Source organism: Lissotriton helveticus, chromosome 3_1 (genome assembly GCF_964261635.1).
Source record: "Lissotriton helveticus chromosome 3_1, aLisHel1.1, whole genome shotgun sequence".
Taxonomy (NCBI): Eukaryota; Metazoa; Chordata; class Amphibia; order Caudata; family Salamandridae; genus Lissotriton; species Lissotriton helveticus.
Window position 1 is genome coordinate 246,148,840 of NC_136061.1, and position 13,663 is coordinate 246,162,502.

The window sequence follows — 13,663 nt, forward strand, 5'->3', positions numbered from 1 at the left end:
GTATTTGGTGTAAAGACAACAATATACACCCTTTTAGAATCACTCCAGAGCAGATACTGCCTTATCTCCTGCATCTGGCCCAAACAGGTCTTGCGCATGCTTCCATCAGGGTACACCTGGCAGCAATCTCTCGCTTCACCAGGTCTTCAAAAGGCCCTTCACTATGGTCCAACAGACTGATAAAACAGTTCCTTAAAGGGCTTTACAGATCTTTCCCTAGACCAAGACGAATACCACCAACGTGGCATCTGAATATTGTACTCAATCAGTTAATGAAACATCCATTTGAACCTATCCATAGGGCTGAACTCAAATACATTTCCTGGAAAACTGCACTTCTTTTAGCTCTAACATCAGCCAGAAGAGTCAGTGAGTTGCAAGCTCTTTCGATACAGGATCCTTTCTTGCAATTTAGAGAAGACAGAGTCATCTTAAGAACCAACCCACGTTTCATTCCTAAAGTCCCCTCGGACTTCCATCTCAATGAACCGCTTGTGCTTCGCTCATTCTTCCCGAACCCAGGCACAGTGGCGGAAAGATCTCTTCACTCTTTGGACATTAAGAGATGTCTAAAATTTTACCTGGACAAAACAAAAGCTTTCAGAAAGACCAAACAACTTTTCGTTGCCTTCAGCAGGCCGAGAAAAGGCATGCCACTCTCCAAACAATCCATTTCCAGATGGATATCGGCAACAATTGCATTTTGTCATGACAAAGCCGGACGTCCATTACATTCCTCAGTCCGAGCACATTCCACGAGAGCTGTGTCCACATCGGCAGCACTATTCGCTGGTGTACCGATTCTGGATATCTGCAGAGCGGCCACCTGGAAATCGCCGCACACCTTTACCAGACACTACTGCCTGGACACGGAACTGATGCAGGATGCAGCTGTGGGCCAAGCTGTACTTCGCCATCTCTTCCAGTAAGATGAGCCTTCCTACTTCCCACCGTCCTGCAATGGTATGCACATTTATTTACTTTACTCTCTATATTACTGATGGTATCTAGTCACATGATATGTATTATCTCAGACTGTTATATTCCATCGCATATGTGCATAATGTATTGCTTGCTATTCTGATTCAGGCATGTGAATCTATGAAAGACACCCATAATACTGGATAAGAGATGCGTTACTTACCTGTAACAGCAGTTATCCAGTATTGGTGTCTTTCATAGATTCACATGCAACCCTCCCACCTCCCCAGGAAGGACTCATCTCTCACTACAGAGCATATCTTACGTCTACCTAGCTTGGTGCGTACGAAAATCTGAGAGACTGAGGCTCCTGGCAGGAAGGTTCTAGAGGGAGGTGGTAGCTGATTGGCTACCTTTGGAATTTGGTCCTTTTCACAAAAGGACATAGATAGGCTACTAAGGCAAGGCCCTTAGGCCTATTTTTCTCTATGTATGTCTATAGGACATTACTTTTCTATTACCGGGGCTCCCATCTCGACGACGGGGAATGATTCAGGCATGTGAATCTATGAAAGACACCAATACTGGATAACTGCTGTTACAGGTAAGTAACGCATCTCTTACCTGGTCTTGGACGTGGAATATTCGGCGTATATTCTGGGATGTGTTCCTGTAGGGGATTAAACCACATTCATCTGAGTAGACCAGAGGCTGTATAATTTGTGTATCTGTCCGCTAATATCTTCCCAAAGAGTTTACAGTCGGTTGAGAGGAGCGTGATGGGGCGATAAGAGGCCATCTGTTGCGGGTCGCCATTTGGCTTTAGGAAGATTCCCGAAGGGATCTCAGCAACTCTCCCTGTTCTAGTGCGAGGGGGGTGAAGGTTGTGTAATACTCCAGGGGGAGCCCGTCTAGTCCCGGTGCTATGTTGCGAGCTAAGGCATGCAGGGCTTGGGTGATGTCGCTTGATTGTATCTCAGTATCTAGTGCCGTCCTATCTGCCTTCGTAACTGTGGGGATCGTCACGGAAACGATAGATTATGGCCTGTTTGGTCGGAGCTGGGCTACTGTAAACCTCCGCATAATAGCGGTGGAACGCTTGGAGGATCTCGTCCTGGGATCGTACTAGATTACCTTGGGGGTCAATTATTTCCGTTATGGGTTTCACGTCTGCTTCCTGTTTGGCTAACCATGCCAGTAGTGTGCCCGTTTTTTCCCTTTCTTTATGCATCCGGGTTGCATAAGTCTTAAAATTGTACCGGCGGAGATCTGCACAGGCAACTTGGTATTCTGTTTTGGCTTTGGCCACTAGTGTCACCCCTTCTGCAAATGAGTCGTCTCGCGTGGTAGCTGTGGCAAGTTGCTGCTCGGCTTTGGTGAGTGCTTGTTCTAGCGTCCGTTTGACCCCTATTATTTGTTTAATGCATTCTCCCTGGGCTACTACTTTGAATGTGTCCCACTCCACTAACGTTGAGGATGCTGTGCCTGCAATTATGAGTGAAGTAGTCTTGGATGCTTTGTCCCTGTTCGTGTTGAAAGACCTGGTCTGATAAACAGTCCTGTGGTAGACGCCAGGTGGGAACGGGGGAGTTTGGGGGTCTCCAGTTTAACCGTAGAATAAGGGTGTCCTGGTCGGATATAATCCTACCCATGTAGTCTGTGTTGAAATTTCGGATGAAGCTTCTTTCGGCACGGCTGTCCCGGTCGGAGTTATCTCGTCCCCCAGCCTTTCTAATGCCAGCAGGCCCCTCTACTTTCCAGTTCCGCCATCGATCGTCCTCTGGGGCCTGGGGCCGTTGTTCACCACTTATTGGTAAGTCGTGGCGCATGTTGCCGTGGTCCTCGACCTCACTTTCATCTGTCGTCGGGGGCACTAGTTCCCGGAACATTCCGGACGTGTGCCCCCGACAGTCGCCCCCCCCCCCCTCCTCTATCCACCTTATCCAGGTGCAGGGGCGACTCAGACCCAGATGGAAGCCTATGCTGCGGTCCTGCAGGCCTCCCTTGGGTCCTCTCCTGTCCCTGGGGCTTCCTCTGGGCCTCCGCTACTTGCGGGGTCCCCGACGGACTCGCAGGTGGGTTCGCCCCTAGCGCCAAATGAGCCCTTGCCCTCCAGGGACGCGGAGACGTGGTGTCAGGGCACGGCCCCGCTAGGTCCCCCTCTAAGATCCATATGGCGTAGTCGGGGTGCGACCCGGCTGGGTCCCCCTCTATAACCCATTTCACCCCTGCCGTGGCGCATATTCCCGTGGGGCTCCCTGTGGCATCGCAGGTGGTTGCTGTTGCTCAAAGCCTTGCTTTGAGCACTCCTCGGCCTTCTGGGCAGGTGGCCGCCTGTTCGGAGCTGAGGTCGGGGCCGTAAACTTGCCTCCCTGGCTCCGCCTCCTCTTCTTTCTTCGGAGTCTGAGCCTGGTGTGGTTGAGGCTGAGTCGGCGCCATCTCCTTCTTTGGAAGGGGAGCTTGTCGTGGATTCGGCGGCAGATGGAGTAGAGTCAGCGCTAGACGAGGCACGATCGGCACCGACTAAAGTCGTTTTGGTGCCGCGTCGACGCCGGGTTGTTCTCCGGAAGCGTCTGGAGAGAGTTTGGCGTCGGCCTCACCACCCGCGACACCGGATGTATTCTTGCCTGTGCCCACCTTAGAATATGTAGACCCGGCAGGATCCCCTCCTCCTCAGGAGCCCCCCAACCTGGCAGGCTCCTCACCTCCTCAAGAGCCCCATCAGGACCCCCATTCGTCCATGGGGCTCCCCTCAGTCGAGCATTGGTCGCACCCTCAGTGTCTTGGGAGGGTTAGCTTACAGCCCTCTCCTACAAATGAGCTGCTGTCCCCTCCACGGAGGGCTACCGAGGCTGGTGCAGCTTTTCTGAGTAGTCTCCTTAACCACTCGGATTTTGAACATGTAACCCCCTCAGCACCCTTGTCTGTGGACCCTCTACTTGATGTCCTTCACCGTGGGTCATGGATTGTGGAGCCGCTTCTGCCCTTTGAAGCTTCTCTTTATGATGCCCTTTTGGGTACCTGGGTTTGGCTGGCTTCTAGTGATGCAGTGGCTCATTCTGTCTTGCACCGCCACTGTCCTTCACATGATCCAGTTTGCTTATTTGTGCATCGTGAGGTGCAGGGGTTTGTTTTGCAAACTGCCTTCCCTTCCTTGCCCCGGCAAATGCTTCCTCCCTCCCGGGGGTCCAGATGGCTTGAGTGATGGGGTCGGAACATCTTTGCCTCCACTAGTGCTGCCCTTCGGTCACTAAATACAGTATGTGTCCTGGCTTGGTCTACCTCTGCCCTGTCGGACTCTGCAGAGTCTTTGCTTTCTGCCACCTCTGAGGGTGCTTGTGTTGACCTTCTTCATCCCCTCCGGAATGGCCGTGACCTTGCCGCTCGGCTTTGGATACTGAGGATTCCTCAGGCCGGGCTATGGCTGGTTCAGTTGCCTTGCGGCGCCATGCTTGGTTGCGGGATAGCGTCTTCACGGAGAATATCCGGGAGTGACTTGTTGATTTACCCTTTGATGGGGTTTTGTTGTTTGATGCTCACGCCGAATCGGCTGTTCAGTGCCTCCCTGCGGGCTTTTGCCCTCCCCCTTAGGCCTGTATTCCTCAGGCGTTTGTTCTGGGGTTGTACCTTTTCATTTATTATTCTTTAGATTCGTTGTGTTTTAGGCTGACAGTAAGCCTCGGGTCTTCTTTTCGCATGGTCTGGGGTAGTTACCCTTTCGTTTAGCATCCTTTGGATGCATTATGCTTGAGTTGTCAGCCTACTGTGGCAGTGTTCCACAGATTGTTGTCTGGTCCTCTGACTGTGGTTTGCCCTAAGAGGTGTTCCCTGTTGGGGTGCCCATACTCCGTGTGGGGTTCTTGTATGCTATTATATAGCTCTGCTTTGTCAACTGGGCCTAAGAGATTCCTTGGGCTCTGTCACCTGTTGCTCTTATCTGAGGTTGTACGGTGCTCAATGTTGTGCCTTGACGCCATCTTCTATACGGCATGGGTCATCTTGCTTATTTGCCCCATTCTCCTCCTAGGGAGGTTTTCAGGGTGTTTATCATGCTTTAAATGTGGCCACTTGTCTTTGATTGAGATATATATATATATAGATATATATATCTATATATATATATATCTATACACATATATATCTATCAGTGATGCATGCAGGATTGCCAATAAGGTCCCTTTTTGCGTTCCACTTACTGGGGTGATTTCTCAGTTTTAAACTGCTCCCTTCTTGGTGTTCAGATACCGAACGATATCTCAATTTCTGGACTAGGGTTACTTTCCTTCCAGTCGGAGGGTGTGGTCTAGAATTCTGAGATTCTTCCTCCGTTTCTACGCCTTGGTACTTTGGTGCCTCTGCTGCCCCTTCCTTCGGATTTGGCTCCTTCATTAGGTATCACCCTATATATCAGCTGGGCATGCGGGACGGCTTTTCTGATGTCAGTTGTCCTAGGTCTACACCCTGCATATCTGTATTTCATGTGTTGGTTCTCACCTTACTGTTCAAGATGCCTGGTCGGGCAGTCTTATGCTTATTTTAGCTACGCCACCTTGTGGTCTCTGTGGCTGTTTGCTCCGTGCATGATTCTGTGGTGGCCGCATCAGCGTGCTTCAGGTTTACTGTTCGTCCCTGTTCGCCCTTTTGGGACTGGGTGTGCATTCGGCGTGTTTCTTGTTTCTGCCTGCACTTGTAGAAACATTGCTGAGTTCTACCGCTTGACCTTTGATTCTTGGCTGTAGCCTCTCCGGCATTCCTTCCGTGGGCTAGCCTGGTAGGCTGTGGTTGCAACTCCAAGTTTTTTCTCAACTTTTGGTAGGTGTTCACATAGTGCGCCATTAAGCTGAGAGTGGTCCTTCTTCCTTTTATTCTGGTATATGGCTGGTGCCGTTTCTACCTCTCGTGCTTATACAAGTTCTGGCCATTCTGGCATTTTTGGGATGTCTTGCATCCTGTTATCTTTTGCTCTCCCAAGCTAGTTTGTTTGCTGTCTGGCTGTTCTGCCACAGCCTCCCTCATTTTCCGTCACTCTGTTGTCGGCTCAAGTGCTTGGCGCGTTCTGTTCTGTTGCAGACCGACCTCCCCCTTGGGATATGGCTGTGGTATCTATTCTAAGTTAAGGAATCTGCGGCTAGATGTCTCTATCAGATGTACGAGTTACTTACCTTCGGTAACGATATATCTGGTAGAGATGTTGTCTAGCCACAGATTCCTTAACGCCCACCCAGCCTCCCCGTTCTGCGAGGACCTTGCCAAGTGGGGTTCTCCACTGGCCTCTTTCAGTTACCATTGTTTTTTTCTCTCACGGGTGCTCACATTGTTACGTCCCTTTGAGAATTGCCTTATACAGCTGACTCCTTCCAAGGGGTTTCTTTCCTGTAAAATGGTGCCTTTTGATTTACCTTCACCAGGAGATTAATCTTCTTTTTGTTTTCTTCTCCTGCTGCCCTCCCTCCAACCCGCCTTCTCTGTAGACTCACGGTTCTGGTCTCCTGTACAGTAGTCTCTTGGGGATCTGTTGACCTCTGTTTCAGACCTCCATTACCATAGGGGGAGCGCCAGTCTTTTCATACCTTCCTGCAGTGGCCTGTTCTCTCTGTGCTCTGTTCTTGCTGGACGACACAGTTTCACATGGTAATTACAGTCTATTTCTGTCTGTTAAGATATTCTTCCCTTGTTGCACTTGGGAAAGGGTCTTCGCTTAGCTTGCGGGGCTCTTTCTCACAGCCTTTTCACTTCTTTGTAGGCAGTGTCTAATTCTGTCTTTTACGATGGTGACTTGCACCGTCCTCCTTTATTCACGGATTTTTCACCCCTTGCACACTGTTCCCATACTTTCTCAGTTTTTTGTTGGTGGCTCCGCGTTGTGCTGCAGAAAAGTTTCTCCGAGGAAAACTGACGTCTGCGTGCCGGGTGGGACTTATATGACCTCGCTGATGTCACATACGTGGACGATGCCAGGACGGGGTTGTGTGGCGCCATTCCCCGGCACGCAGAGGTCCTGCTGCAAAACAAATTCCGGATCCAGTTTGAAGCCTGGGGATATTCATAGTTGAGGAATCTGCGGCTAGACAACGTTTCTACCAGATACATCGTTACAGAAGGTAAGTAACTCGTACCTCACTCCTCGAGGGATAGACACAATAGTTTGGTGGGTATTTGCACAATGTTTTGAGCCTTCATGCTACCCTGAGACACCCAGTTTTTATGCACAGACTGTAGTTGGCCATGGAACCTTAATGAATCTTGAAAATTAATATGGCTTGAGGGAAGTATTGTTTGTCCTTTAGCTTAAGTTCTAACTTTTTGCAACCTTTTTACAATAGATTGTGTCACTGTTTTATCTTTCAGATCTGATTTTGTAACACTACCTTTCCAAGGATCGGAGGTTTTATTGGACAATGTTATACCCCTTCCAGGTAAATGTTTTCTTCATCAAATAACCATTCTTAAAAATTATCTAAGCTTAGTCTGAAAGCTGCAGTCAAGTTTACCTTCTATACATAGCTTGTGTCATGGTTGGAAAGTACTTAAATTACGATAACATTTTAATTGCCCAAATTGATATTTATAAGGAATGTAGTTGTGCGTTATGCAAGTACATTTTGTTAGTTGCCTTTTGTAGTATGACTTGGTAGCACCAATTTGCCTACATGTAACCCTGCTGCTTGCTGTAAGCTACAGAAAAAGAGCAAATTGTTGAAACCCATCCCCAGGGAGGACTTTGGAAACTTTACCTGACCTAGGCTGAAGACTGGAATGGAAGTGGTAGTAGATAGTTAAATTCTATTCAGCATATTTGTCCTTTTTATAGCAGGATTGACACCTAATACAGAAGTGTACAGTATTCACAGATGTAAATTTGTATGTAACGAAATATAGACTGCACTATTCTGTCAAATGCTGCTGCAAGACTAGGGCAGACTAAAGGAGCCCTCCCTCTTAATTTGAGGTAAATTATGTAAACTTGAGCGCTAAAAATTAGTCTCCTTAATAATTCATCTAAGTTAGTTTAACTGTTTGTGCTTTGTTTTTCTCTAAACAGATGAGGATCACTTCTCTTCTGAAGCTGATGTGACGGTTAATGAAATGACGAGAGGTACAGCCCTGCTTGCACAGGTAACCTATTTTGATCTGAGTGTCAATTTATGTAGGATGGAGGTGCCTAGCGTAGGCCACCAGGTCTAATTAGTCTTAACTTTTGAGACAACCCTTGTTTCTCATTGACCTTCTAAATATTTTTATGAACCTATTTATAGGGTAAATTAGAATAAATAACGTGCATATTCATTGATGAGTGACTCTTTATAATTTTCTTGAATCTGTATTCAGAGGTTCTGAATTTTAGTGGTTTAAACATTTTTAGGTCTTGTTTGCAGGCAGAGCTCATGACCTGTCACATGCGACAATCTAGTTCTAAAAATTCAAAAAGCTCTACAAGGGGTTTTTGGTCTTTAAGCCTGCCCGTACTAGCCATTGATTGGCTTTGTCACTCATTTCCTTGTTTCTCATTGGTCACCATATGCAGACTTCACTTCCTCTTCGTGTGTTGTTCCTTTGGAAGGAGCATGGACCAGATACTGATTACTTCCTTTAATGGTGTCCTTCTGTTGCTCAAACTCAGGTGCAGGTACTTTTTTGTTGCTTCTCGTTTGCTTCTTCCTACGTTGCTTGTGAACTCGTTGCGCCTGTCTCCTCTTTCTCGTTTTGTTGCTAGAGATGGCAGAAGATTGCTGTTCAGGGAGATGCTAGGATGCTTCAGGCTACATTTTCCGACACAAATCATAAAATAAATTGCATCTTTCAAACGGTGCTGCTAAACAAAAGCAAATCTGTGAAGTGTAACTTTGAATGGTGTTTGACCTGCAAAGTGTAGTCGTATTATTATTATTATTATTATTATTATTATTATGAATTTGTAGAGCGCAATGAATCATCCCCAGGGGGATCTCTCGGCGCTATAGCACCATCATAACTTTAGGGATAGACTATTACTGTATGTGTTTTTGAATTGCCATAGTAACAACACCATTGAATGTTTTATGCTATATTTCACATAAAGCGCTTTTGATGATACTTCTTAGGAAACTTCCAGGCATCTTAATAGACATGCCTTTTGGCAGTTCTTGACTTTTTGCAGATGAAGAAGCTCTGCCTTGTAGTTGTTTAAGGCGACCAGGGCCACAGCAGTTTCCTTGTGCCTTTCTGCACCCACACAGCAGTTTAACTAGCAATTCGTACCTCTTCATGACTATGGGTGAGGTTTCCCCGTCTGTCAACATCAGACCCCTCTTCCAGCTCACCAAGCTTTTTAGCGCTTTCATGACTGAGCAGGGTTCAGTCCACCCCGCGGCTGCAACAGTAAAATCAATTTAGTAAGTCCTTGTTGGCATACAGCCGTCCTCTCTGAGCCAGGATCCATTGTCCTCCAGGGTTGGTGGCAGGTGATCACGATGGACAAGTGGGTCCTTCAAACTGTCTGCGTCCTTTCTATTCTTCTGCACCTTCCACTGCCTTCAGGGTGTTTGGCAGAGGACCATCAGTCTATCTTATGGGAGTAACTATTGTCTCTTTTGGCCAAAGTGGTGATAGAGAGGTTTCTGACCTCAGAAGTAAGAACTGGGTGTTTCTCCCTCTACATCCTAGTGCACATGAAGTACAGAGGCCTTCTATTTTAGAAATTTACTCCATCGCCTTCCTGCAGAAGGATAAATTAATGATGCTCGCACTAGCCCAGGTCCAGTATGCCTGGAAGACTGGATGATGGTGTTGGGCGTTCTATTCACATCCACGTCCTACAGGCCCACAGGCAATAGCAGCAGTTCACGGGGTACCAGGCACATTTTCTGTTCGCTATGCTCCCATTTGAGTTCACCAGTACCCTTTGGGTGTTTACAAAAGTGTTACTGGTTGCACCACATCTTTAGAGGTCAGGGGTACCAGTCTTCCCCACCTTGAAGGCTGGCTGTTCAAGGCAAGCTCGCCCGAGGTAGTCGTCAACCACCTCCAGACTACGACAAACCTAACATCGTTTGGGTTCACTATCAGCTAGCCGGAGTCACACTTGAATCCTTAGGATATTCGGGCTATTATCTTGATGTTTTCGCCTCTGCCCTAGGTCTCAGTGAGGATGACTTTGAGGTTCCATGGAATGATGGCTTGCTGCATTCTGCTAGTATCACAAGCCAGGTGGTACATGGAGATTCTGACCTGATATTCTAGTAGGAATATCATCGGAGAAATTGTTTGATTGTATCAAGATTTGGACGGAGACTGCAAAAGATCTGACATGGTGGCTACTGGACAAGGATTGGGTCAGTAACATGCCCCTCTCCTTATCCCACCCAGAGCTTACGGTGGTCACTACTGGGTTGGGGAGGCCATCTGGGAGATATTGAGATCAGAGGGCTCTGGTCTCCGGTGGAGTGTCAACTCCACATCAACTTAATGGAGTTGAGGGTGATTCTCTTGGCGTTGCAGACCTTCCTTTCCAAAGGAAATCTGGTGCAGGTGCTCACCGACGACACCACTGCCAAGTGGTAATGCAACAAGCACAGAAGGATACTCTGTTGCAGCAGGGCAGGTTGTTGCACCTGTGCCTGCATATCCATGCTTGGAAATTGAGCAGTGACAGTTTACCTCCTTCGACCTGCACCCCGAGGTCATTGATATCATTTTTGTGGTGAAGCATCCAACTAAATAACTATGCCAGCCATTGGGACAATTTTGGAATTGGTGCTACATCTGACAAATTGTCCCTTTCCAGGCAAAGTTGTCTTAGGTTTTGGGTTTGTTCTGTTTCTAGCCAAGAAAGGGACTTGCCTTGGACTCTGTGAAGTGCTTCTTATCTGCTTTTTCAGCCTTCTTGCGGATGCTGTATCAGTCTTTATTTATATCACCAGTTATGATGAGGTTAAAAAAAGGTTTGCAATATTTGTTTCCACTGCAACCCTTTGTGATGCCCCAGTGGGACTTGAATTTAGTCCTCAGATTCTTGATGTGCACCATGTTTGCGCGGTCGCACAGTTGTCTCTTGAGATTTTAAAGATCATCTTTCTCATAGCCATAACTTTGGCTAGACATGCGAGTGAACTTCAGGCTCTCTGTTTAAATCCACCTTACACCACCTTCTGCCTTCATAAATTGGTTTTGTGGACAAGAGCTACCTTTCTACTGAAAGTGATTACTCCTTTTCATGATGAACAGGCCATTCTTTGCTACACCTCATCCCTCTAGAGAGGAAGAGAGGCTTCACATTTGGATCCTAAAAGAGCAGAGTTTCTACATTGATCGTACCATGGAGCATTGAGTAGATAAGTTTGTTGTAGGGTTTCCGCAGCAAGGAGCAAAGTAGTGCAAAAGCAGACGTTCTCCCAATGGATGGTTATCTGCATCAAATTCTACTACATTATTTTGAGAAAAGCAGCCCATCTGAAGGCTTGCAAGCTTGTTCCATCAGGGCAAAAGCTACTTTCAGGGCTTAAACATTCGGATTGCCTGTCTTGGACATCTGTCAGGCATCCATGTGGACTTCGATACACACCTTCATAAAGAACTACTGCCTCAACAGTTGGGTCTGCTGAAGGATATTTTGCCCATTTGATCCTGCACTGTTTTTTGGTTCAAGCCAGTTCTGGCCCACCACCTTGGGAAGTAATGCTGAGGTGAGAAATCTCTGGTTAGAAGTATCCATCAGAAGAACAAGTTACTTACCTTTGTTAACAATCTTTCTGGTGGATACTCTAATGCAGATTTCTTACCCACCCTGATTCCTCACCATTCTGTGAAATGGACTCTTACATCTAAAAATGTCACAATCTAGAATCTGCACACTGGTCATACCAATTTGCTGATTGGCTCTGTGTTTGATGGTCCAGACAGTCTAGAAAGCAACTGACCTCAGCGCGCTGGGTGGCACTTATGTGCAGCTCTGCTCATCATGTCTTATTGAAATTACATTTGCATGGAGGCTCACAACACTACCTAGTAGCATGTAGGAGAACTGCTCTGAAAGTTTCCAGATACAAGCCTGGCATCCTGGGGATTATTTACAAGGTGAGAAATCTGAAATTGAAGTATACACCAGAGAGGTAATTTCTGAATGTAAGTAACTTGTTCTTTGCTCCACAGTGTAGTTTTGGTACTCTTTTTATCATGCGAACTACCTTACCTTTCATCAGGCCATGACAAAACTAACAGGTTGTAGCAGCTAATTCTTAGTAATGGTGTACATGCCTTTTTACCTGTATCTTCACAGTGGGCAGATCCTTGTGTACGCAAGTATGTTATGACTGTCCTAACTTCCCCCATTGCTTCTTGTGTGCCTGACGTCTGCTTATGTATTCTACGTTGTGGTCATCTATATGTTTGTAGCCCCTAAAGCTTTAGGGAGACTATAGGGGAAGATTTAGTAGTAGGCTGGTCTGCTTCCCAGCTTATACATCTATTATAGTCCTTCAGCTAAAGGGGCATGGCTAAAGCCTGACTCTTACACAGAACTAGTTTGCATGCCCATGCACTACATCCTGTGTCCATCACTGCTAAAGGATCTAGGTCATAGCAACAGCCCCTCAGTGGGCCAATGTCATCTGGCTCCTGACTGCAAAATCGGAGTGAGTTAACCTTGCTTGCTCCTTGCCATATAACTGCACAGTAAATTAAGGAAATGCACTTTTAAAAGTGCACCCTGCAGATATGTTAAGTCAACTTTGAATCTTTCATGAAAAACCCAACGGCCAGCACTTTTGGGTATGTTTGTCCCTTTGGCTTATTCAGTGTGGTCTTTGACATGGAAAACCTCTGTTCAACTGTGAAGAGAAAGACCTATCAGAGGCAACTTGGGCAGTCTCACCTGAAGGAGTGTGGAACATACTCCAGGACTGAGAAAGACTTTGCTACTACAATCTCAAGAAGAGGAGGTGCCTGATTCCAGCTTTCCTGTGTGCATCTATGTTAATGGTCAGGACTACTAAACCTGGTATGTTAAGAAAAAATAAAGGAATGTTACCGCTTCACTAATCAACCAATAATTGAAGCTATGAATGACACCAACTATTACGTGACGGCTCATAAGCTTCCTGTACTTAGTTGCTGTCTTACTATTCCATCTTAATCAGTACTGCTTGTGCATGATCGCAGTAACCCATCACACTCTGCTGTTGCACTGTTATTTATTTTAATTACTTATAAAGCACACTGCCACATAACAGGTTTCCTGGTGCTGTATTACTCAAGAATAAGACTTGGGGTGCCATGCAGAGTGCCGATGGTCTGCTATATTGGGATAATAGCAAGTCTTAAGCCACACTCTCATTTTCTAAAGTAGGGTAAATCAACACAGTTTCAGGCTGGCTGGAAGTTCGTTTCATAGGCCAGCTGCTTCAATCATGAATGCTCCCCCCCACCCCTTTTTGTCTGGTTCTTCTGAATCTGGGCACACTGGCCATATTGGATGAGGACGAGCGTAAGTTCCTATTGGGGACATGCCAATTCTGCAGGGGAATTGTTCCAGTGTTGTGAAGGGCCTTAAAAACAATACAGGGAGATTTAAACATTACTCTGTGTTAGCAGGTGCTAATATAGCTCCTTCATAGACTGGGATGCAGAAGACCTTGGCCTATTTTAGGTTCAGCTTGGTTGCCGCTATTTGAACTCTCTCAAGGCTCTTGATTACGCACTATAGGGTTCCTAGTAACAGGGCATTACAGTAATCCAGCCGACTCAAAATTACACTGCGTACCACTAG

At 46.7% G+C, this 13,663-nt stretch overlaps 1 protein-coding gene across 4 annotated transcripts in view; it reads left to right on the forward strand.

Annotated features, from left to right (window-relative positions):
* Positions 1–13,663, forward strand: part of AKAP1 (A-kinase anchoring protein 1) — a 536,294-nt gene that overhangs the window by 436,614 nt on the left and 86,017 nt on the right. For all 4 annotated transcript variants that reach the window (XM_078679722.1, XM_078679723.1, XM_078679726.1 and 1 more), the window contains 2 exons: positions 7,270–7,337; positions 7,964–8,037. In XM_078679722.1, the coding sequence (XP_078535848.1) occupies positions 7,270–7,337; positions 7,964–8,037 (142 nt within the window). The remainder of the gene's footprint in view (positions 1–7,269; positions 7,338–7,963; positions 8,038–13,663) is intronic.